At 50.5% G+C, this 26135-nt stretch overlaps 1 protein-coding gene across 1 annotated transcript; it reads right to left on the bottom strand.

Moving 5' to 3' along the window:
• SLC34A2 (solute carrier family 34 member 2) lies at positions 1–25827 on the bottom strand. The gene is made up of 13 exons (XM_078446228.2): positions 25695–25827; positions 15595–15709; positions 15371–15505; positions 13940–14068; positions 12327–12470; positions 11105–11216; positions 8512–8707; positions 7634–7729; positions 7086–7206; positions 5775–5942; positions 4257–4373; positions 4047–4171; positions 1–2464 (listed from the first exon to the last, which is right to left on the bottom strand). The coding sequence occupies exons 2-13, from the start codon at positions 15704–15706 to the stop codon at positions 1838–1840; spliced, it is 2082 nt and encodes a 693-aa protein (XP_078302354.1). The 5' UTR covers positions 15707–15709; positions 25695–25827; the 3' UTR covers positions 1–1837.
• Between the last annotated feature and the right edge of the window lie 308 nt (positions 25828–26135).

The raw sequence follows: 26135 nt of genomic DNA, 5'->3' as shown, positions 1-26135 counted from the left end.
TTTGGGGTTTGATTGTCTCCTTTATTGCTCTCTTCCCACAACCAGTAAAAAAAAAAAAATACAAATCAAGGCTGGTACAAGGATCCAATTAAAAAAAAAAAAAAATCGGTGTGCAAAGAGGGCCACAGCCCTGCCCAGGTTTAACTTACATATTTACAGGGGGTGTGGCATGGGCGCAGCTACAGAAACACGTTGAAAAGACGGCGGTACAAAATATACAAAGGTGCTCTTTCTTTATATTTCATAGTAGAACCCGGCCTCATTTCCCAGTGAGAGCACTATAAAACACAAATCACACTACTACCTATATAACTTATGAAAAATGCTGTGCACCTGTGCGACTATAAATATAGAGTATAAATGGTTCTGTCTCGGAACCAGTATCTACACGGGTAAGGGTCAGGGGAGGGCTCAGTCTGGTATCCCAACCTGCTAAGAGAAGGATAAGCCAAGATGGGGGCGAACCGGGTCTTGGAGTGTGGCTGCACTGAATCCCCTTCCCCAGACTCCGTTGAAGCTCTCTCCCTCTCCGGGGTGGCCTAGGATGTTTCAGGGTGAGAAGCAGCAGAGGGAGGAGGTATAAACACGAGAGGCCGCTCTGGAAGGCACAGAGAAGAGGCAAGAGAGAGGACACCCCTTGGACCCACAGCCACGCACGGACCTCTACCTCTACTTGATGACCACTGTTCTGTGGGAAGTCCAGCCACGCCCTGGTTTCTGCCCTCTGAGAAAAGTGGGGATCTCCACAGGCAGGGAGAGAGGGCAGAAAAGTCAAAGCTCACCTATCTATGGGAACGTGAGAGAAGTTTTGGAAAGTGTTTCTGGCTTGGATGGATGAATGGACTCAGGGACGAAGAGGGGCTGCCTTATCTTCCTCCAAAAGACTCATCAGGGATGATTTTATCGGACCAAGAGAGCGGCGCTAGGCTTTGGCCACAACTGTCAATTTGGCTTCCAAAGTAGCCAAATCAAGAAGAGCCCTAGGTCCTTTTAGCAGACAAACTGTCTCCCCACCCCAGCCCCTCCAGGTCTCGCCATTCCCTGGCTCATCCTCCAACTGCTCGGCTCAGGAACAGAACACTCTCTTCTCAGAAAGGGGGAGCCAACAGGTGGGCCAAAGTGCACCCCGAAGCTCTCTCTCGATAGCTCAGATGCGGCTCCCGCCCTAAAAACTCGGACAAGGACACAGCAGGGAAGCTCAGATCGGCCAGAACTGCCCAGGTGAGGTCCCCCTAACAAGGAGTTTGGGGAGCTCCGCGAAGGGGAAAGACCCACCCCTGTGGTCTTCAAGTCTCCAAACAATGACACTATTTCCCCCTCCAAATGGGTCCGGTCTGGGGCAAGGACCCCCGGGGGCGGCTGATCTTGGTTGAAGCAAGTCTTTGGTAAAAGAGAGAGCTGTCTGAGCTTTATCGCAATAACATACACTTAACATAGGCATCTTTGAGAACCTTCCGTCAATCCCTTCCCTCGAGGCTCTTCCTTTGGAAGAAGATGGTTTGAGTCTGAAAGTAGGTCGTGTGGACCCACCCTGCTGTTGCAGGGGGTGGGTGAGCGTGACCGTCTCCAGCCATTGTCTTTCATCGTCTTTTGGGGTTGCTCTGCCAGTTCCCGCGAGCGGGAGCCCAGTTTGGGGGGAGGCAGGTGCGGTGGGGAGGGCGGGAGGGGGGCGGACTGAGATGAAGCCACTGTGCGGGCTGATACACCGGGACAAAGGGGGTCAGGGTAGGGGCTGATGTCAACTCCACTTCTCAGCAGGGAAGGCGTCCCGGCCGGGCAGAGAAGGGCCCGCGGAGCCAGCGGGGAGGTGGCCCCCCTTCCCACCTCCGGGAAGCCCCTACAAGGCTGTGCTGCTGGAGGTGACCTCTGTGTCCGGGCCATCCACCTGAGACCTGGGGACCCCGTCCTGGGCCTCTGTGCTCATGGCCATGTTATCAAAGGCCTTGGGGGCCTTGATGGGCGTATCCTGCTCCTCCTCCAGGATCCGGCAGCACCCGCTGCAGCGGCAGCAGGCCGGGCAGCCGCACAGCAGGCAGCAGGCGCGGCAGCAGACCCGGCAGCAGAAGCAGCAGCGCGTCTGGCAACAGCCAGTGAGCAGGAAGATCAGTTCGTCCCAGGGCTTCAGCGAGTGCATCCACAGCGGCAGGAAGTCCCAGCTCTGGAGCTTTCTGGGCAGGATGCGCGGGTAGCGGGACTGCAGGAACCTGAGGACCACCACCAGGAGGATCACGAGGATGATGGGCGCCCCCACGCCCACCAGCACCGGCCAGCCCGCCAGCGAGAGGCCGAACACGGCCAGCGGGGTCAGGAAGAAGAAGAAGATCAGGTAGAAGATGGCAAACCAGCGGTACTCGGCAGAGATGTTGCCCAGCCCCTTGGCCAGGCGGATGGGCAGGCGGGTGAATGGGATTGGGTACCACAGCAGGATGCCCGAGATGTTGAAGAAAAAGTGGCACAGGGCGATCTGAAACACAAGAGGTTGGACAGGTGCATGAGTGTGGAGCACGGTGGAGTCGGGGGGGGGGGGTGGGGAGGGTCATCTAGCAGCCATCCTGAGTCAGGGGTCTTCCCTGTCTTCACAGGGCTATTCAGAAAGGGGCCGGCATTACCTGAGGACCGTGTGTGTGTGTGTGTGTGTGTGTGTGTGTGTGTGTGTGTGTCGGGGGAGCGCAAGGGAGGTGACCAAATGAATCAGTTTTCAGGACCTAAACTCCTGAAGGCCAAATCTAATAATGAACTTCATTAATATGCCTGCCGCTACCCAAGGTCTTGACCCTGCTGTTTCCAGCTGAGCAGGTAAGAGCTGGTGCGGCCAAAGGAGAGGCTTGCTGGAGAGCTGGCTTCCTTGGCTCAATGGCCCCATTCTATGGAGGGGAGAGAGATGATTACAGTTAATAAAAATAATAGCACCAGCAGCTGATTTTAGTGCCTCCTAAATGTAGGAGGCAACCGTTCTAAGCACTTGATGTGGATTACCACAATCCTCAAAAAAATAGCCTATGACATGGTAAATCATCATTATCTCTATTTGATGGAGGAGGCGATTGAGGAAGAGCTTTGACTCTTCCCAAAGTCACACAGGTAAGAGGTGGTAGACGTGGGATTCAAACCCAAGTAGCCTGGCTCCAGAGGCCACACACACTTGGCCACTTTCCTGTGTGCCCAGGCATCACACTAGGGGCTTCGGACCTGCCTGTCCAATACGTTAGCCACCAGCCACGTGTGGCAAATGAGCACTGGAGATGTGGCTCGCCCACGTTGAGATGTGCTGTGTGAAATACAGAGTTGATTTCAAAATCTTAATCAAAAAATATAAAACATCACTGATTTTTAAATCAATTACATGTGAAATGATAAGGAGTTAAATCAAATGTATTATTAACATTGATCTCCCCGTTTTACTTTTTAAAAATGCGGCCACTAAAAATTTCAAATTACGTGGGCAGCTCAAATTTATATTCTACACTCAGATTTCTGTTGGACAGCCTGGCTTTAGACAGAGCCTCATCATATCCTTAGAATCATCCTAGTGAGATCTGGTTCACAGTTTTCAGATGAGGGAATTGATGTTCAAAGTTCAGGTCACCTGTCTAAGGTCATTCAGCGTGTAAAGGCGGGACAAGAATTCAAATGCCAAAGGTCTTCTTGCCCAAGATCACTTAGTCGATCTGGGCAAGGCAGGTCCTCCTGATTCTTCTCAATTCCAGGTCCAGAACAGAGGTTACCTCCTAATATCCAGGCAGAGTCCCCCAAGAGGGGGGCGAGGAGATGGGAAGTGGTGTCTCTATGCTCCTTGAATACTCTTTCCATCTCCATCAAAGTGGTTACCGTGCCTCTGTTTAACAAGCACCAGTGATGGGGGTCTCTCACTGCCTCTCTCAGGAACAGAGAGACACTTCTCAGATCTGTCTTCCTGTGGCTTCTCCTCACATCACAGTTTTGAACACAGAGAAAAACTTGGCTCTTGTTCACAAACCGTCTGCTTGCAAGACCACGAATGGGGCTGCATCTCACCAGAGCCCCTGCCCCACAGAACATTTCCTAACCTGCAGTGAGCTCCTGAGAGTATTGCCTGGGCTGGCTAAGGCGGCCAGAATGGCGGTGGTGGTGGTGCCGATGTTGGACCCCAGCGTGAGTGGATACGCCCTCTCAATGGTGATCACACCAATACCTGGCAGGAAAATACAAAAACTATAGTATCAGCCTCAGGGGATGATGGGAGACGGTAATAGGGGAAAAGCCAGGGAGAAACTCACCAATCAGTGGGGTCATAGCAGATGTGAACACAGAGCTGCTCTGCACGATGAAAGTCATACCTGCCCCCACAAGGATGGCCAGGTAGCCAGTCAGCCAGGCAAAAGGAAAGGGAAAATCTAGAAGACAGAAGGAAAAGAGATCTGTCACAGGCCTGCTACAGAAGGCAGGGGCTGGAGGCCCAGCTGGCACCTCCACAGGACCTGGGGTGGGGGGAGGGGATGGTCTGAGCTAGCCTCCTCACCCCACACCACGGTCGGAAATTACAAACTGGATTATCGGAATCCTTTCACCTTGCATATTCGGATGGTGGAACCAAGGATGTTGGCATGTGTCACAGAAAAAACAAGCAAACACATATTCACTGAAATCCAGAAGTAGAAATGCTGAACCCACATGTTATGGAGTGGATGTCTTGTTTCCCCAAAATTAATGTTGAAACAGAAACCCCCAGTGTGAGTGTATTAGGAACGGGAGCCTTTGGGAGGTAATTGGATCATCAGGGTGGAGTCCTTGTGAATGACACTTAGTGCCCTTACACAAGAAGAGGGAGCATGTTTCCTCTGTACTCTTTCCGTGTGAGGGCACAGCGGCCACCCGAAAATCAGGGAGTGGGACGTCACCAAAGCCCAACTATGCTGGCATCCTAACGCCGGACTTCCCAGCCCCCAGGACTGTGAGATATAAATGTCTCTTGTTTAAGCCACCCCAGTCTAGGATAATTTGTTAGAGCAGCAGAACTAAGACACCGCCCAAACAACCACCTTCCTCCCACAAAGCATTTGAGCCTCCTTCCTTCTGCCTGTCCTGGTCTCCCCCAGGCTGCGGATCCTCCACCTTTGTGGCATGGCCTGGAGGCCGTGCCGCGGCTCAGAAGTCCCACACACCGGTCCCTCGGCACAGGATCAAGACCTGCACATCCAGCAGGCACCCAGAGTCACCCAGCTCGGCCGCATGACAACCTTGTGACAACCCTGCGAGGCAGACCGTCCTCGGCCCCATTTCCCTGAGGTTTCATGGGGAGGCAGCGTCCTCAGCTTTGCGCCCTCCCGGTGGCCAGGATGCCATCAGCAAGAGAACCGGCTGCCTCAAGATGCTGATGCATTATCCAGACCCACATTTTCTTCCCAAGAGTGGAGAGAAGTAGGGAGCAGGGAGGGCATCTGTTACCCTTTTCCTATGGGATCCTGACAAGACCCGAGAGTCCTGGGCATAGGAAACCTGCCAGGAAGGAAGGCCTATCTCACAGATCGCTGCATTTGAGCCGGCTCTTCCTCAGGACCTTGCAACTATGTGATAGAGGCTTGTCCCCAGCCTCCACCCAAGACACCAAGGGAGATTTCAAGGGCAAAGGCATCTTAACTTCTTCAGCTTGTCAGACCCAAGAGAGAAACTCCATGCAGGAGTTTATTTAACAAGAGGCCATTGCTAAATAAAAATATAAAGGAGCCCCCCCGCCCCGGGATGGCCACAGTGATGCCACACCCTAGAAAGCCCAGAATGAGGGGCAGCGTGCCTACCAGTGTTGAGGGTCTTCTTGATGACAACGGCTACCTGTCCCCGGAGCACGGAGCCCAGGAGCTTGACGATCATGATCAGGCAGCCACAGAGGACCAGCAGGGAGGCTAACAGCAGGATTATGCCAACAGCAACATCTGGGAGGCTGGAATTCACAAAGATGTGCTGGCCTGAAGAGACAATGGAAAGCCTTTGTTAGGAGGAAAATGGGTGCCCCTCCCCCCAAGGCCACAGACTGTTATTCATTCCCCAACATCTTTCTGTATCACAGTAACAGAATCTTGGTTGTTAGCTCGACGTATTGCAACCCGGAATAAAGACCACACTTCCCAGCTTCCCTTGCAGCTAAGTGTAAGCCTGAGGCTATGTTTTGGCCAGTGGGACCTCACGAAGCTAGAACATGATGATGTGAAATCATTACAGTCACAGAGCTAGTCAGGGGCTTCCTTCTACCTCTAAATCCCAGGCTGTGTTTTACTCACGATATTGAGGATACTTACAACGAAGAGTTTGAGGAGCCAAGTGGCATAGGATGGGTAAGTCAGAGTAGGAACTATTGCTAATTATAAACCTCCTTGTTTTTTAGAAGTCCCTGTGTGGTCCCATGATTATATGGTTTTGTTGATGGATGAAAAGCACCTAGAACATGGGAGGTGGCAAACTCATTGATTCTGTGAGGTAAACCACACTTGACTATTTTCTGCTCAGAATTAATGTGGGTGGTATGGAGAGGATGAAGAGAAGCAGAAATACACACATGGCTATATAAAGAATAGTTAGCAGAGTTAAGGATGTCTGGGCTGGAAGAGATTCCTGGGGCAACAGTCTAGCTTCTTAAAGACAGGGAGCATCATGTAGGCTCACTGCATTGTTTAGTGCTATAGCTCCAGGCCCTTGAATGGGGCCTGCCGTATAGCAGGGACTCGTGGCTTCAGGGTGAATGCATTTGTTCTGTTCTGTGTGGGACCCGCATCTCCTGCAAATATGGCTGGCATCTCCCTGGAGCCCAAGGGATACCAAAGCATATGGAGGGAGCACTCTGGAATCTGTTGACGAGTTCTGATGCAGTATGGAACTGCCAGAGAAGCTGGGCTTCAAGTCCTACTTCCTCCCCTTACCGGGGGACCTTGGGCATAGCACCTGTTCCTCTGCTGTGAAAGTTCATACTCAGTACTGGGTATGATACCAGTGCTCTGTGAATCCTAGTGCCCTTCTTTCCCTCACTTACTGAGCCTCACACAGATAATGAATGCCAACTGCAACCCCCAGACAGCCCAACCTGGTGGGCTGATGTTCTTTCGAGTTCCACTCACACTTGGCAATGTTCTCCTTGTAGGTCACGTTCTTGATGGTCCAGGTGTAGGAACCGTCCGACCAACAAAGGGAAGGGGAGGTGCAGTTCTCAGGCGAGGGGACAGTGACATTCATCTGAGTCTGGATGACAAACATTGGGAAATGGGATGCATAGTCCATAATACTCACTTTTGGTGGCACTGGCAGGCAATGTGGCAAGTAGGAGGGAGACACGCATGAATGTGTGTGTCTGTAAGGGTAATGCACTGTTTCCACAGGTCTCTCCATAAATGGGAACACAGGCAGCCAGAGGTGAGCCAAGAGGCATGAAAATAACGAGCCAGGAATAACATATCCATGGTGTGGAATGAAGCAAAATGGGGTCAGTCTGTCCTACTGCATTGTCTGTCCATCTGGCATTCAGAGACTTGCTTTCTTAATTTCTTAATTGGCTCACGGGCCAATTTTTCCTTCTCTGTACCCTTCATTTGCCCACAATGAATTAAAGGTTTTGCTTAAGGCACGGATGCTGGAGTCTGCCAACCCAGCAACATTCTTAGAAACTTACCACGTTGGTAAAAGTTTCACACCAAATCTTGATCAGACTCTTGTTTTTGGCTGCTTCATCATTCATTGCAATTTGGTTGATAACTTTCTTATCCAGCTGAGGAAAGCAACAGACAGGAGAGAGTCAGCACGTCCTCAGCACTGATGAGGGATGGACCGTAGGAGGTGCTGTTAAGGGGCTTCAAGAACTTGAACCCAACTGGGAGCTCCTGCAGGAGTGAGTCAGGACTCACTCCATCTGTACTCCCAGGATGGAGCACAGCACCTGGATGTTACTTAGCAGGTGCTTGACAAATAAACAAATGATTGTATAAACAACGGGCTGGTAACTAGGAAGCATGCAGTAGATAGTCATTGAGTGATAGTAAAAACCAGAAGATGAAGGTAATAAAGGACAAGGTCCAAGTTGACCCATTCTACCTAAGGTAAGAACCCCAAAACCTTTTTTCATTTATTTCAATAATATGGACAGACCCTAGTGAGCAGAGGGCTGAGATGGAAGGAAAGACAGTAACCTTCTTCTTTGGCTACAGGCAGGATAATATTTTATTAGTGAGCCCAAGGATGCTGAGGTCAGTGGGGGGAATACAATGGCTCCAAGCATCCAATGAAGTCTTTGAGTCTTGAGAAGCACTTGCCATTCCCTTGCTCCCACCCCAATAAAGAGGACACATGTTGAAGCCAAGGAAACAAAAAAAAGCCAATTGCTCTATCAGGTGTCCCTGAAGTCTTGCCTCCCTTGGCCTTTTTCAAAGGCAACCAAAGAACAGTGTTTATAGACCATCATCTTTCACCATCTCTTCCCAGTTGGGTGGGGTGTGGGGGGAAAGGGGAAGGAGTTAGTTCCTTCCTTTCCCTCTCTGAAGGAAGATGGGTTACCTGGATAATGAGTTTCGTGAAGGGATCTGTGATAACTTTCAGAAGTGCCGGGGCGTCTTCTCCATTCTTGAAGTTAAAGGTCTCTACCACCAAGTTGGTCAGGATCTCCAGGTAATGGGTAGCTGCCTCCAGGGGCAAGAGCACCAACACAGAGAGCCAGTTGAAGAAGTCATGGACAGTAGCCCCCGCAAAAGCCCTATAAGAAGGTAATCCCACCCCAAGCCAACAGTAAGATTGGTCAACAAGCAAGTGGGCACCAGTCTAGGCTGGTCATTGATTGCATTGGCTGCAAGGGAGTCACCTATCTATGCCCACACGTGTACAATCTCATTTACATGCTCACAGCAATGCCCAAGTGGGTGGGATTAATATCCCCATTTGATAGCTGAGGAAATTGGGGGCCACCAAACAGAGGGGAATTGACTGAAGACCACTGCATGGGTGTTGGGTCCAGGACCCTTGTCTCCCACTGCCCAGCAGAGCCTTTCCCACCAAGCCAGACAGCACTCAGTTCTTTCTGCTGAGCAAAAGGGAGGTAGACAGGTTATGGCTACAATAATTAGCTCAAGGACCACTGTTTGGAAGAATTGAATCAAGGCTACTTTTGAATCATGCACATTGAAGACAACCTTCCTTTGGAAAGGTGGAGGCCAGTAGTCTGATGGTAATCAAACCCCAGAACTGAATTCTTAACTTTTTGTGTTAAGATCTCGGGACTCTGATAAAACATCTGAACAACCTGCACAGAAAACAAGGCCAATATACACCACAGTTTATATCTGATAAGGTTTGCAGTTTCTCCTGAATTCCATCCTATCTCCACACTATGACACTTGAGATTTCTTTTTTGCTCAATGAAAAAGATTTTTCTTCAAAACACATCTGCATGGGGTTCTTGGGTGGCTCAGTCGGTTAAGTGTCAGACTCTTAGTTTCGGCTCATGGCTTGTGAGTTCAAGCCCCGAGTCGGGCTCTGAGCTGACAGTGTGGAACCTGCTTGGGATTCTCTCTCTCTCCCTCTCTCTCTCTCTGACCCTCCCTTGCTGGAGCGCTTGCTCTCTCTCTCTCTCTCTCTCTCTCTCAAAATAAATAAACTTTAAAAAAGTTCCCAGGTGATCCTAAAAAAATTAAAAATAATTAAAAAAAAAATCTGCATGTCAAAAAACACCTAAAACCCAAAGGGACATGGATAGAAGCTAATATACTTGTGGAGAAAATGCTTAACTTCACTTCACTACAGTTAAGGAAACTTATTTATAATTTATTTACTTGCAAGTACAAATTTTCACCTATGATATTAGCCAATGTTTTTTAAAGTAACTTATTTTTCCTAAAGAGAGTAATTTAAGACATCTTCATACACTTCTGATGTAAAGTGATGTAAATATTTCTTAGTAGTTTGGCAAAATGTTTTAGGAGCCTTATAGGGGTTGGATATAGTCATTATTTTCCTAGAAATCTAAGGAGGTATTCCAAATCACCAGGAAAGAATGATACACATCTCCAAAGATGTGACTGAAAGCAATCTATTTAAATAATCTGAACAAGGGGTGAGCTATATACTGCTATGTGCAGGCACTTTCATAGATCATGTTTATATTTCACAGGTAGCAGTGAAAAGAACCCAGAATCTGGAAGAAACCTAGATTGAGTCCAAGCTACGCCCCTGGGTGAAGTTACTTAACCTCTTTGTGCTTCTATATTAATAAAATGAGGCAAAGAAAGTCTACTCAGCTTCTTGAGAAGATCAAATTAACAACCTTCCCCCTGGATCATGTGTATTATTATTGCAAACCTCAGGACATTTCATCAGGGACCAAGGAAGGTTAGCCATGTCTGAGTGGAAATGAGCAGCTCTGAGGCCCTCTGCCACCTGCCAGTTCACCCACAGAAGAGGGATGACATTTGCTGACTCCCCAGCCAGCCTGTTTAATGCTGTCTGCCTGACCCACATGGTGATTACATCATGCAGACAAACTGCCTTCTCTATTTTATGAACTTCTGGGAAAAGCCCATCAGTTAGAAGACAGGCCAGAGAACGTGGTTAATTTTCACATTAACCTTTGCCTGTTTTAACCTGTCCCGTTTTCAGATCTTATGCATCCACAAAAGCTACAGTGTGCCTTTTACCGGCAAGTGAAGAACAAAGGAAAGGTAACTGGGGTTGAGCTCACCCAAAGAGGAAGCTTTAGGAGGTTATAATTATTTCTGACTAAGCGGGATGGTAAATCCTATCCTAACTGGCCTTGTTTTAACTACACCACACAGCAAGTAAGCTTCTAGCTAGGGCTTGCATTTAGGGAGCTCTGGTTATGTGCCAGGTACCTTGCTAAGCATTTACCTGTTTGGCTGGGTTTACTCCTTTGGACAACAGTGGTGATAGACACAATTATCCTGGCTTTGCATACCAGGGAGCTGAGTTAAATCAACTGGTAAGTATGTGATTCCAACCCCCAGCTGTACTCCACAATGGCTACTTCAAACTGCTCTAGGAATGACCAGAAGGTTCTCATTGGCTAGTTTAAGGTAGTTATGACAACCTGGCCGAAACCGATGAGCCTCATGGCAGCAAAGGCTGATTCTGGGCCTCCTACCTTCTGAACTCACTCCGGTCTCCTGCCTGCATGAGCGCCACAATGGTGTTGGTGACCGAGGTCCCAATGTTGGCCCCCATGATGATGGGGATGGCGGCACGCACAGTCAGCACTGGGGGGTGGAAAAGAGAAAGTTGGTGAGAGTTGGCAAGTTTAGGAAGGCAGCCTGGCCATGTTCCCGATGTGGCCCAAGGCAGGCAGACCTCATTCAAGCTGGTAAGTAACAAAGCAACATTTCCTAACCCATTTTGGGGTCTGCACCAGGCTATGAATCTGATTCAAGCTAGGATAGCCCACCACAGAAATATGCACATGTACCAAGCAAAAAGTCCCGGCACATAATTTCAGGGAATCCACACGCTCCATGAAGAAGCCCTTCTGTGGATTCCAGTTTCAAAGTGCCTTTCTAAATTTCTCTGTCCTCCATATTACAGATGCAAGGCCAGCTTACGGGAGAACAGGAAACAATGTGTAAGGACTTGCGTATTTATTATGGCAAATTCCCAGCAGTATAATTTCTCTAACAAAATTAGTACACTGCCACAGTGTTCTAACATGTGAAAGTAATTTTAAGGACTATCTTTTTCTAATTTAGCCCAAGAAAGTTCTAGTTAACTTTGCTAACATGCTGGTTTGTACTGAAAATTAATCTGTTCAATTTGGTCGCCCTTGGAGTATCTGTCCTGATTCAGCCAGAGCAAATATCAGCAGGTTCATGTTTGGAATGCCAGCTTCCCAAGCTTGGTTGTCCCCAAGCCAATGTGTGGATTTATTTATAATTTATTCTTAGTACTGAGCAGTGATGGAAATGTTCTTGAAAGGACCATGTAGATACGTGGCCCAATATGGCAGCCACAGGCCACGTGTGACTATTGATCCCCTGAAATACAGTCAGCGAAACCAAGCAACTAATTTTTATATGTTAAGTGAAAATAAATTAAGGTTAAATAAAATTAAATAGCCACATGGCTAGTGCCTGATGGACTGGGCAACACAGTTCTAGAGAATTCAGAGCTGGGTCTTCAAGCATCGGGGACGATTTTCAGACCCAGCCATGGCAATGGAAACAGGAGACTGCCTGGGATAAAGCAGAGCACATCACAGCTGCACAAGATAGGAAGACAATGGTGACAAGCCTGGACACATTCAGAGTAAATCCTGGGTTCCTCAGCCGGGCAGGGAAATGCGTGGAATGTCTGGGCCCACGGGTGCCTGGACTCACACGAGGAGGCCACCATGCTGACGATGATGGACGAGGAGGTGCTGGAACTCTGCACAAGGACAGTCACCAGCACTCCGATCACCAGCCCAGCCACGGGGTTGGACATAATAGAGTTGTTGCTGAAAAACTGCCCGGCCACCTTTCCTGAAAAACAAGCCCACAGCCACCAGATGGAAAGTTAGGTGGGCAACTGAATACACAGACATCTCGTCTCCAGCCACAACCAGCTGGCTGTGGGTCAGGGAGGCCAGCCTCCAGCCCAGCTGGTACCCCTGGGATCTTCCCAGTGCATCTGCCACGTGCTTCTTCCCAGTGCTGCCCTGGGGCCATGTCTCCACTTCTGTGACCTCGCTCCCCACTCATGCCGCACCCCTTGTTCCTCTTGTCCCTTCACCCTACAGCCTCCATACTACCACTACTCCTTCATCAGCAAGCCCTCCCCCAGCCTTCTCTGACCGCCAACCTGGCCTCAATTCCACACTTGGCCCAATAGGGGTTGGTGAGTCTCCAGATGCGTTAATTCCTGTCTCTGGGGATATATTCCTGACTCAGAAAATTTCCCCCCCAAGAATGGATATTCTCATTCTTCTCTATCACTCCTACCCAACCCCCATTCTCTAGGTCCAGCCTAGCCTCAGATGCCTGAGACCATCAATCCATTCCCCAACCCATTCACTGAAGATGACCAAGGCCCAAGAGGGTGGAAGCAATTCATCTGAGACACTTGGAGAGCAAAATCCCTTGCTTAGGCTGGGATTCCTGGGGGTGGCTTCCAGGAAGTCAGTCTGCCCTTCATACACCCTCACAAGTGCCCCCTCTCCCAATTCTCCCAGGTCACAACGATGAGTTCCCAAGAAGGCACCCAGGGGAATAGAAATCCATGGTCTTCTGTGTCTCTGGGATCCGAGTTTGGATCCCACCATGCCAACTCAAGGCTGTGAAACTAAGTGCTGACCTCTTTCAACTTTGAGTGCTCTCCATAAATGGGAAGGGTTTGGGGAAGAAACGTTTAGGACTTCAGGAGGCATTCAAAGTGCTGGCTATCACTGTTGTCACCCATCAGGGGAGCACAGGCAGCCAAGCACGTGGTGATTTAACTTCTGGGACCCCCTCACACTGCTTAGCTACTCTCAGTCCTGCAAGATGTGTAGGCAACTGCTAAGGATAAGGATCCACCAGCTCTGGGAACCTTGTCCTTCTCCAACAAAGGCCCAGCCCTGATTTTCTGTAGTTGCTTTAGCTTGAGAGCATTCCTATCTAATAATCTCTGCAGGTCGGGACGCCCAAAGACAGCAGGGATCCCTTAGATAAGTCCTTATATCAAACAGCTTCCTGCCTAGGGTCTGTGGACAAACACAGGAAGCTGACCTCTTGGAAATGGCCCCAGCCTGGGCTGCCGGCCTAAGCCATCTCAGCCAGCCATAGCTCCTTTAAAGACCTCAGTTTTCTCTTCTGTGAAACGGGGGCATGACTTCACGAGAAGGTGTGCGGTGGCCTTCTGTCCTAAAACACGCCGGGAGGCTGCAGCTGGAAAGGGCTTGCTGACTTGTGACCATCTGAACCAAACTGCATGAAAATACCCCACCCCAGATCTCTGTCCCTTTCATCCATACCTCCAACCAGCTGGAAGGCACTGCTGAGGACATCCAGCGAGCACACGAAGAAGTAGAGAAATGCCAGAAGCAAAATAAATTTCCCAATTCCTTGGAAGACACAGAGAATCTTCCCTTTGGTGTCTCTCTCTGGGGTAAGGGAGAAAGGACACAGGCTTTTAGTGCCCGAAACTCTGAGAAGTTTGGCAATGAGCTCAGAGCGCTCATCTCCCCTCCCCCACCAACCCTCCCCCCCACCCCGCCCCCCATCACCAGGTGGCTGTAAGCTCTTATGTATGGCAAGGCTTAGAGATGGGATGTATCCGTGACTAGAGTTTTCAAAGCAATTACCACTCTAGTCCATTTAGTTGAAATCTGTGGTGAAGCGTCTCTAAAGGACTGGCTTCAGGGAGGAGGGGTTTGGTGTGGTCTGGGGCACTGACAGGCAAACCAGACTCCATGCTCAGCTGAAGCAGTGTCGCTGAGGGAGGCAGTTAAGGGCACCTGACACCTGCTAAGTGCGGGGTCAGAGATAATGGCTCTCCTAAGCACCTTCAAAACAGCACAGACTATTTTCTAAAATGTGGCCACAAGGTAGCAATCACAGCCTCCATTTGGGGAGGGCTTGGGCGCTCATACATCCTGGAATGTTATGTCCTTGGATGCTATTTTCTCTGCTCGATTTTATAGTGGTTCTCACCTCCTCCCTCCCAGCTGTCTGATCTGCAGACAGACCTTACACCCTGCACCCGGAAAAGAAATGCAGCATTTGTTGGCACGCCAGCCATCCTGGCTGTATATTCTGTCTTCTGGAAGCTCTCCTCGATGCCCACATTTAGGTGAGGAGAGCCCTCCATCCAGGGGCTCTCGGAGCAGGGGTCTCGTCTGTTCAATGCTGTACCCACAGCACAGTCCCTGGGACCAGTCAGCACTCAGTGGGTTATAAGGAGCAGCATGGCGTCCGGCCTGGTTACTACCCCCATGCTGGCACATTTGTTGAATGCATGAGAGAACAAAAGATCCCCCAATTATCGCATTACGCTTTGACTCCAAGCCTCCAAGACTGCCGGCGGTATCCCTAGCCAGGACCTTTTTCTGAGAGGCATCAGAGGGGTGCTGGGTGGCTCAGGCGGTTCAGCCTCCGACTTCGGCTCAGACCATGATCTTGGGGTTTGTGAGTTCGAGCCCCGCTTCAGGCTCTGTGCTGACAGCTCAGAGCCTGGAGCCTGCTTGGGATTCTGTGTCTCCCTCTCTCTCTCTGCCCCTCTCCCACTCGTGCTCGCTCTCTCTCTCTCTCTCTCTCCCTCTCAAAAATAAACATTTAAAAATTAATAAAAAGAAAGAAAGACCTCAGAGCGATGGAACGGAAGAGGGTAACACAAAGGAGATGATCCTGTGGAGGCAGTGAACCCAATCCCTCACGCATGGGAAGTCCCTCCTGCCTGCTTTCACCTGACCACTTGATCCCCGTGTCCCGGAGCTCGGGCAGGTCCCAGGGGTCTTCCACTGCTGTGGGTTCCTCTATCAGTGCCACGGTGGAATAGGATGGCAGAAGCTCGATCTTGGTGACTGGGGTCCCGCTGTCATCTACTCAAACAAGCAACAGAGGCCATGAGGAATGAGGGTCAGACCCGAGCCACAGGAGGCCAGTCTGGGGCGGGATGATCGGCACTTACTTTGGCTAGTGTCCTTGCCTTTCCCGGGTGTGGCGGACTGCTGGCTAGTGTCCCCTTCCATGTATTTATTGGGGTCGGGCTGGGCATTTTCCAGCTCAGGCCAGGGAGCCATGATCTGCAGATGGAAAACAGAGCTTAAAGAAGCAGCCACTGAAGGGAGGCCCACTCAGGTGCTATGACGGGAAGAACCAGAGGTTGCAGAGATTCGGGAGAGAATCTACCTTCCAAGGGGGGGGCTCTTCCGTGCCATATTCCTCCTCTGGGTCTCCCTCAACCGCTCACCCAGGCTGTCACTAAATCAAACCACTTCTTACAGTGTTTTGTTTCCATTCTAGCCTCAAGTCTGTCCACCGAACTTCCTTTGATGTCTCCAACTTCCTTCTGGCTCAGCCTCTGTCTTGACTCTCTCCTGTAGTCAGAAAGGGGGTGCAAAGCCACCCCTCTTCATCAACTCACGGCACGCCACGTCCTCTCGGTCCTCCAATGGTTCCCTCCTGCTTTTATTCTAGACTGCACATCCGCACCAAACCTCACACAGCGGACTTAACGTATACGTAAATGCTAACACACGTTCTGCCTGCTTTACCTACCACCCAGTCTTCTGTGGGCAGCATGACACAATGAAGCTAGTTCGAATCCCAGTTGTGCCACTTATCAGCGGCTGTGTGCTTAGGCAAGTCCTTTTATACCTCTGAGCATAAAGGCATCAATGTTTCCCCATCTATAAAATGCGGACAAGTCCAGGTTATGTGTGCAGGGTTATGAGATTGACAGTGACCCCCAGAAAGTTCCTGGAACCAAGCAGCCATCCGCCAAATGGTAGCTATTATTCCTATGCCAGGCCGCCCGGCTTAATGACCCTTTGTCAGAGCCACATGCTTTCTAACCTTTGGTAGACACTTCCTCATAAGCCATTGTTTCAACAAAGCCTTTCTTGGTTACACAGAGAGAAAGTGTGGCTCTTGACACACTTGGAAGTCCCCTCCTTGTGGTGCTTGTCCGTTGACACACGTTAGTGCCGTACAAACAATTCACAGAAGAGGAAAATACAAGTGGCTAAAATAGTGCAAAGAATTGGGCCTCGTTAACAACCCCAGATGTGCAAATTAGAACAGTGAGATAAATTTCAACTATCAAATCAGCAGAAAAAAATACTTGTAAGTATAATATGCTGTGCTGGAGAGACTGCAGTGAGATGAGGACTGGTGGAAAACCACCGGCAACAGGTCTAAAGTCCTTTACATTTTCAATACATCTCTGACCCAGTCATTTCACTTCTAGGAATCCAGTAGCTAGGAACGTTTTCTCTCAGAAAATCCAAAGTACCTCCCTGTTCTGATCACTTCTTTGAAGAGGTTTTCCCAGAATCCGTGTCAATCTAACTCCTTTCCTATTTTTCTTCTTTCCCCCTTTCCTAATTTTCTTAAATGGATCTACTTCCTGCCTACCGAAATGCAAGCTCTACCCAAAAAAAGAGGCTTTGCCTGGTTCAACATGGCATCCTTAGGGTCTGCAGCTATGCCTGGCACACTGACAATGCCCAGTAAGTGGTGGCTGATGGAATGAATGGGACGCAAACCAAAGAAGATGTTGCCACGCTGTCGCTTAAAGCGTTGAATAGGAAAAATAGGAAAATTGTCGTACTAGCCATGGTACATCCATGCAATGCAATAGCATGCCATTAAAAAAGCTTATAAAGAATTAGAAAAGGGGCACCGGGGTGGCTCGGCCGGTTAAGTGGCTGACTCTCGATCTCCACGCAGGTCATGATCTCACGGTTCGTGAGTTCAAGCCCTACGTCAGCTCCACACTGACAGCACAGAGCCTGCTTGGGATTCCGTCTCTGTCCCTCCCTGACTCACTCTCTCTCTGTCTCTCCCAAAATAAATAAACCTTAAAAAAGGAATCAGAAGCAATGCCTTAGATAAATTGTGAATAAAAGGCACTATTTTTTGCCCTACTCACAGCACGTTCTCACGGGCTCTGGAAATGTCCCATGGGATTCACAGTGGGTGATGGGATTGTGGGTGACTTATTTTTCTACTCTATGAGATTTCCAAAATTCTTTTAAGAGCTGTAGCCCCACCCCAGACCCACAACGTAAGATGGTTCAGGGATACCCAGTGTTGTGACTGTTAGGCGTACCTGGAAAGCTAGGACTTAAGCTGATTCTGTGTCCCCATCACGAAGGGCTTTTCGTCGGTTTGTTTAGCCTAAGGAATTTCTTGACTTTGCCCAGGCAACTGCAGAACCCATGATCACAGGGGACATCCTGCAGTCATTGGCTTCCATCAAAGTACAAGCCATGCCTTTCATTTCAACTTAACAAGCATCCAGCACAGGGCCTGGCACACAACAGGCCTCACGTGCTTTCTGAGCAGGATGCCGGGGCCTGCCTGGCCAGCGAGAGCCAGTATTTAGTAAGCCAGGCTGTGCTCAAACCTTGCAGGGGGATGTTGTTATTCTCCCATTATACAGATGAAAACACTGAGGCATAAGGAGGCTAAGTAACTTGCCCAAGGCCCCAAGTGGTAGAGCCTTGAGCCCAGGTCAGCCTTTTCTGGCAGCTGCTCTAGGGCTGCGTGTTCTCTGTAAGCCACTCCGTTGGCTTCTGGGAGCGGGGCTGCTTCTAGGGTCCGGCCTCCTGGAGTTGCTATGCCTGTCACAGGCTGGACTCCTCCCTCGGGCTCAATGAAAAGCCTTCTTATAGCTGACAGTCAAAGGTGGGGCAAAGCCTGCTGCTCAAGGTGTGTTGGATTTGGGGGGGCCCCTTCTCAGGGTGTGCTGGGAGGCAGCTATAAGGTTGGGGCCCAGGCAGGGGAGGTGGGGCAGAGCTGAGCGGTTGGGGAGGAGACCAAGGCTGGCCTGGGACAGCCCCAAGTTCAACTCAAGGCCACCATGCAGGTGAACGGGCTCGGCTTGGAAACAGCACGGAGGTTAAAAAGAAAAGACAAGGCCAGGCCTATGGGTTTGGGGGAGTAAGCTCAAATGTCTACCTGGTGACTCTTCCAATGCAGGGATCCGTAGCCACAGTGTGTTGGGGGAAAGAAACGAACAATCTTGGAGCTCTTAATTTCACTCAGGCACGAGGCTGGGTACCTTACATAGCACAGAGGCTCAGAACCAAACTCCAGCTCTGCCCCAGATACACTGAGACCTGAGCAAATCACGTGACTGCTTTGTGCCTCAGTTTCCCATATGTAGAATCGAGTTTATAACAGTCTATATAGCCCATTGGGTTGTTAGACAGCTTCAATGAGTTAATTTCTGCAAAGTGCTTGGAACAGTAACCTGTCCAATTGGTTCGTGTTCTTCCTCTGAGCAACCCTGAGGGGTTAGTGTTCTCCCCATTTTACAGATGAGAAAACCAAAGCATTTCAGAGGGGTAAAGCCACTCGGCCCAAGGCCGCAGTGCGACTTGAGAGTCTCTGACTCCAGAATCTGTGTTTGCCTCAACTACAACATGACTGGAACACTCCTAGAAGGGATGAGTCATGTAATAATAGCATCAGAAGTGCAACGTATCTGATTAAAGGCCCGTTGCTGGGCAAATGGAGAAGATGCCTTAAGACCCGAGTGGCAGAAGCCAGCGCCTCACTTCCGCACGCAGCGTCCTGGGAGGAAGCGAGGGCTCCATGAACTGGGTCTTGGGAGCACCTGCCGCCCGGGTATTGGCACAAAAGCATTCCCCCTGCCTTGGAACATCAACCTTCCGTTGTCACTGCCACAGGCCGCTTAACAGCAGTCCACGTTTCGACCTCACCCCGACTGAAGTCCAACTTACTTCCCCATCACCCCGGACGCTCCCCTCCGTGGAAGTTTGCTGTTTGTCATTCCTGCTACCATCCGCAAGAACCGCAAGGTCATCTCCCACAGCCCCCCAACCCAGCACCTCTGCTCTTGCCTAGGTAGCACACCCCCCCCCAGAAGACCCACTTCTCATCTGTGGGCCCCCCCGGGTCCTCTCTCCTCCCCTGCCACAGTTCCGCAGGCCTCTCTGATCCGCCCTTGCCCACGCGCCCGACATACAGCACATATACACCTGGCACTCCACCACATATGGTGTAATTGACTCTAATAACAATAACTACCATTTAATGAGCACCAGCGAGGTGCCAGGTGCTGTGCTGGGCCCTGACACATATTATCTGATTCAATATTTATGCAGGAGAGGGGTCATGCTCATCCCCACTGGCAGATAGAAAAACCTGGAGTGCCAAGAGACGAAGCAACTTGTGCAAACTCACCCAGCAGGGGAGGGACAGAGACGGTTTTTAAACACAGCTCAACCCGTCAGTGAGGTTGGGACCCTTATTGACAACATCCTTGGTCAGGACATAAACTTATTTTCCTGGAGCACTGATTTCACTCACCTAACTGGGGAGAGGGGATGTTAAATAGAGTGACTGGTAGATGATTTACGCTGGAGAGGTGATATTTACACGGAGCACATTGTTTCTCAGCCTTGGCACTGTTGACACTTGGGGCCAGATAATGCTTTGTTGGGTGAGTTGTCCCGCGTATTGCAGGATATTTAGCAAGATCCCTGGTCTCTACTCACTACGTCCCAGGAGCACCCCCTCCCCCTTAGTTTTGACAACCAAAAACATCTCCAGACATTGACAGATATCCCTCGGGGGCTGAGAACCACCGGTCTACAGGTTAAGAGACCAGACCTTCGATCCCACCTGCCTGGGTTCAAGTCTCAGCCAAGCCATCTGCTGTGTGACTTTGGACTAATTCCTTTGCTCCTCTGTTTCCCCTACATGTCAAACTGAGATAATACCCCGGACGAAGAATTCTTATGATGAAGCGCGTTATGTTTTAAAAGTTCTCAGAATGGCATTTGACACATCGTAAACCCTGTGCGGTTTTCAGCTATCACACTAAAACAAGCAGGGACGTGTAGCATAGAGTGCAAGACTTACATGAAGTTTGAGCTCGCGGTGGGTTGCTCTGGGCTAGTCACGGACAACTGGAATTTAAGTTTTAGAGGGCAAGACCCGTATATTATGCGTTTCCTCCCAAAGCTCAGTAGACTATACCTAGTAGGCCCTTCGTATTTGTGAAGGGAAGAGTCAACATACGGGGTTTGCTGAAGGAATGAACTGGACCCACGCCTAGGAAACAAATCAAGCCCGAATCTTACTAATGAGTGGCTGCCCCTCCTCGTGATAAGCAGGTTGGGTTGGACAAGATCTGTTAGATGGGGCAAGTGTACCAAGAAACTGCGCCCTCAATGTCACAACAGCCCCACTTGGGCTCTCATCAGCAGTAAGGTGTAAGAAGGGTGATTGTTTGCCTATTCAAATTATGTTTTCGGTGACTGGATTTCTCTGGCTGATCGGGATAATTGCCTGGAGTGAACACAAAGTAGGTAGCAAGTACAGAAACGGACGCTTCCGTGGGCCGATGTGCAGGTGGCTTAGGACACTGCCGGCAATAGAACAGGAGGACGCTCGTTTGCACTGACCCGAGCGGAAAGGAATAGCATATCGTGGCGGGGAGCCCAATGCGCTAAACTGTCTTGAATACTTACTCTGTGTGAGGCCAGTGCTGGCTTCACTCACCTGCAGGCCCTCATTGCACTGTCAGTACCACCGATAGCAAAAGAAAATTTCTATGGAATGTCTCCACTCCTCCTTCTTGGAAGTCCTTTCTTCCCTATTCCAAGTCCAGCCATGTGGCCAAGCCCATGCCTTCTTTACAAACACTTCCCTGATGAAGCAATTACTTCCCCTCATGCAATACTTCATTTTCTGGTACATGCATGTGCTCCACCATCGTTGGGGGAAGTTCACTGTGCTAGACCCCTGGCAGGTAAGAAAAGCAGGCTCAGGTACTGAGCGAGCCCCGGGGCAGGCAGCCAGGAGAGCCATCTGGTCAAGCCCGGAGCACTCTGCAACTGCCGGCCACTCCCCTCCTGGCCCTCTCCACCCCCACAGCTCCGGCTGCTCCTCTCAGGACCTGGGAAGTGGGGAAATGCAGGGCACCTGGGACACAGTCACTGTCCTCAGCAGCGTGGGTACACAGGCCCCACTCGCCTGGCCTTCCCAGGCAGCAGAGCCCCAGCTCTTGTGCAGGTGGACCCCACGGATCTGGAGTAAAGGGATGACTCGGAGCAAACCCCCCATGATCGGCCCCGGGCAGATGCTCAGGCGCTCCTCGAGACCCCTGGATCTTCCAAGGCTGCTGACATCATAGCCCCTGACACACAGCGCCGAGAGAGAACCACACAGCGCGTGCCCCCGAACCTCAGTTTCAACATCTCAAAAGTGGGGATAATACCATCTCCCTCACTCATCGTGGTAGGACTGAATGACTGATGAGCAAAGGTGAGGCCCCGCGCAGAGTGCCTGGCAGAGTAAGCACACAGAATTTTGTGGAATGAATTGCATCGCAAACAATGCACAGCCCAAACTCCACTGTGCCCTAGACCACCAGTTCCTTATCTCAGTGCTCAGCACAGCCGGGGATTCTCTGTAAATATTTGTGCGCTAAAGGAACCCAAAGCACAGGAGAGAAAGGCACTAACGTGTGTGCATATGTGTGTGTGTGTGTGTGTGTGTGTGTGTGTGTGTATGTGTGTGTGTCTTGAGGGGAGTGCCCTATGGGATCCATGACTTCATTAAATTTTACAGCAACGAAGTTCTTTCCGGTTTACAAAGAAACTGAGACCCAGAGAAATTAACGAAGTCCCACAGCTACCTGTAGACAGAGTCAGGATTTGAACCCAGAAATGCTAGTTCCAAAGCTGGGGGCCCTTCCATAGACCTTTCGGCCAGATGCTGAGACAGAGGGAGGAGGAATCCTCTGGGCCCCATCAAAGCAGCATGGAAACCAAGGGGCCAAGGGCCCCCATCCGGTCCAGGCTCAGTGGGAACTCTAGCGGCTTCTGGGAGAGCTGGCGGGGCTTGTCCCTCTGCAGGGGTCTGCAGACTCACTCAAGCAGCTAGAAGAACCAGCCAAGAACACCGTGATGACAGGCTACCCGGTTCCCACAAAGGCTCTGGCATACCAGAGATTTGGATTTGGCATATGTCAGGCCTTTTTAGGAGTCTCAGCTAAGCAGGAGAGGCAGACACTGAATGAGCCGGACAGAGGCCCCAACCCGAATCTGACGCCACTTTCCCAGTGGCAGCCACACACTGGCCTGTCTGGAACTCGCTTCTCCAGAAACGGGCTTTGGGGATCAGCAGAGGCCTTCGGGGCCTTTGAGTCCCTCCATAGGCATTCTCCCCAGAGCATCCTCTGACCTACTGTTCCCTCTCCCCACCTTCCCAAGGGCGCACTCCGGCACACTCTTGCCACCTGCCAGAAAAAAGCAGAGAAGAAAGGATAAAGTCATCCATTTTGACCGTTTGGTACTAACACCCACAAAGATTTTTTTTTTTTTTTAATGCCTAGGTATGAGGTTCGTGGCTATGATCACACATTTGCTTCCTTGCTCCCCTCCACTCATCCCTACAACTGACCCGGCTATGTCAATAACCCTTTTGGCTCGACTTCCTGCATCCATATGTGTATCCCACGCCAGCAGGAACTCTTATAGGCCAACGAGAGGAGACTTCTCAGCTCTTCTCAGACCCGGGAACAGGAAAATGTAGGGCACCTGGCGGTCGCCCAACCCTTACGCTCTGCATTGTTTGAGCTTCTCCAACCAGGACCTGTGCCGGGGCCACCTGTACTCTGAACAGCAGCAGCCATCTGACGACGGGGGCAGAGGAGGCGGGGGACAGGCACACGTTCTGGCCTCCTGGGCCCAGGGAGGATGACCTGTGCGGCCCCAGCACGCACGACAGTGTTTGGCACACAGGCGCCACCCAAATGGTTCTTGAGCATTTCGAATCAGGTACTGAGCGAGCCCCGGACACAAATTAACCCGTTTAACCTCACAAGCACTTTATTTCTGTGAGTTTACTTTTCAGTATTCATGCCTCAGTACTAATCCTACCGCGGAGGAAACCAAGGCACAAAGAAATTCATGGCTTCAAGTTATAAAGACACTGCACCTTCAGAAACAATTCGAACTCAGGTAGTCTGATGTCGAAGTTCAAGACACGTAAGAAATCTTTTCCTACTCTGAAAGAATGCCCAAGACTTCAAAAATTCCCAAGAGGGGAATTAACCCCAAGAGGGCTACTTAATTTTCCATCTTCCTTCAACCACCACAAGGCAAACTAATCCCCCCAAGGACATGGCAATGGCAGGAAGGGGGCGCGCGGGGCAGGACACAAAAGCAGTTGGCCTGGGTTTTGCATTGATGAGTGGCTTCAGTTTAGACTTTTGACTATATGTACTGACAGTCTTTTAAAAAGACATTTTACTCTCTCTTTAAACTAGGGCCATATTACCAAACCACGCCCTCATGGTGCACTTTTAATTTACACTTATGATATTTTAAAATTAAATCCTGCAGTTAACTTATATCTGTATCAATTATTTTGCATCGTGTTGGGTGGTTAAAAGAGCCAATTCACAAAAACACTTTGGACATATTGCAGTCTGTTTGCAGCCCTCTTTTTACACTCTTGTGTATTTTTAAGTTCAGTGGGATATCCTGACTACTTCCTGCTGATGTTGCCATTCTGTCTCTAGAGTGGTGGTTGGGTGGGCAGGAGAGGGTGGGGAGAAGGAGGGAAGGCCGGGAGGAAGGTGGCAAAAAATGGTATTAAAAGTTTATTCCAAATCACTGATCCCAAGAAGCTGTTTTCTTCATTAAACTGAATTCAGGCTATTTATATGTCAGCTTTGTGCCTAACAGCTCTAATCCAGACGTCCGTCCTCCCACCAAGGGGGACTTGTTTCAATCTGACGGTTGAGTGATTTGGGGGTGGACTTTGGAGGGGGCAATTTGTTAAACATCCAAACCTTGTACAAGCATGATCTTCTTACCACCAGTCCCCAAAGTTACAAAAACAGAGATCCTTATCAGCTGGTTGGCTGGCAGAAGCAGAGAGATTCAAACACTCCTACCAACCAGAAACAATCGTTGTTCCTATGAGGCACAACTTTTTCAAGAACACCGGGCCCAGAACAACTTAAAAAACTCCGGCTCGGGAGAGGGGGAAGCAAGACAAACGGGACTGTCGCAAGCAGGGCGAACACAAAAATCACTTGTGAATAGAAACAGGGAGGGAGAGGGGATTCTAAGTGCAGAAATCCACAAGCTGCCTCCAGGAAATCGACACGGTTCAGACAGCTGCCATCTCCTTATGGAAAATGAGTGCTTCTAACTCTCTCCAGCTCCGTGCCAGCTACCCACCGCAGGCAACTGCCTCTGGGGATCTGAGGACTGAATGTAAGCCCATTCCATGTGCCACCCCCTCTCTGGCCTGGAATGCTGGGTGCTCCCACCCCGCCCCCACCTGAGCACATTTCCTTGCAAGCCATTCCCGCCCCCCCCCCGCCCCCCGACTGCTCACCTGGTACCCTCTGACTCTGTTCCCCCCGGGGCAAGCTGAAAGACCAGCCCTGTGCAGACCCCCACCAGCAAACTAGACTGTACCCTGCAGTCACTTTAGATAAATAACTCGGCAAACAAGAATGGCAGCACGTGGAAGTCACACTCGTGGGCACTGCGTTACTGGACAGCCACGCACACCTAGAATTTTCAGCGCAGGAAAGCCTGTGGGAGGGTTCCCTTCCCCCTCTTACAAAGAGGGGTAAACTGAGGCCCAGGGGCTCACAGCAACCTGCTTTAGGTCACACAGCTAGTTCGTGACCAAAAAAGAGAGCCCAGTCGTCCCAGTCCCTATGTGGCCCCTCTTATTCCCCCGTCTTTCCTCCCTGACCTACGAATGCCAGAACATCCACAGTTTCAGAACCCCCAACAGTGGCTCATTAATAACATGGCCAGGGGTAAACAGTGTAGTCACGGGAATTGTAATAACAGCCACGGCAGCAGCATCGAAAAAAATATAATCTGAAAGTTTAGAGAAGGTTTATTTTTTTGTCTTCCGCAGTCCAAAGCCAGCCAAGCTCCTTGAGGTCAACATCGAGGGATGTCTAAAAGAATTAAGTGAATTAAAAGTAAATGAAGCTTCTTTGGAGAGCGAGAGGGGAGAAGGAAGAGCCCTCGCCCCGGCGGCGGTACTCACCAGCGCTCCCAGCGCAGGTAATGGACCCAAGGAGGAACCAGGTAGAGTTCAGCCGCTGGGGTATATATAGTGAAGGTGTTGCGCAAAGACCCGGCGGCAGCTGCTGTCATCACGCCCCTCGCACATTCCAGGACCGCCTGCCGCCGCCGCCGGGGCACTGCCTACCTGCCGACTTAATGAGCCCATCGTGACCTCGCCGGCTGCGGAGGGAAGACAGGCGGCCCTGGCTGCTGCGGGAGATCCCCACACGGTCCCCGAGCCCCAAAGGCACCGCCCGTCCCGCGCCCTGCGCGCCCTGCGCGCCCTCCCACGAGACATCAGGGCCAAGTGGGGGACCAGCCCGGCTCCCCCCCCTCCCCATTCTCTCCTCCCCAAGACAGTTTAGCGCCTGTGAGGCTGAAGAGGTCAGAGACGCTGAGACACAGATAAAAGCCAACTGGA

The sequence above is a fragment of the Panthera onca genome, chromosome B1 (assembly GCF_046562875.1).
Source record: "Panthera onca isolate mPanOnc1 chromosome B1, mPanOnc1 haplotype 2, whole genome shotgun sequence".
Taxonomy (NCBI): domain Eukaryota; kingdom Metazoa; phylum Chordata; class Mammalia; order Carnivora; family Felidae; genus Panthera; species Panthera onca.
This window is presented reverse-complemented; position numbering and strand designations above follow the sequence as displayed.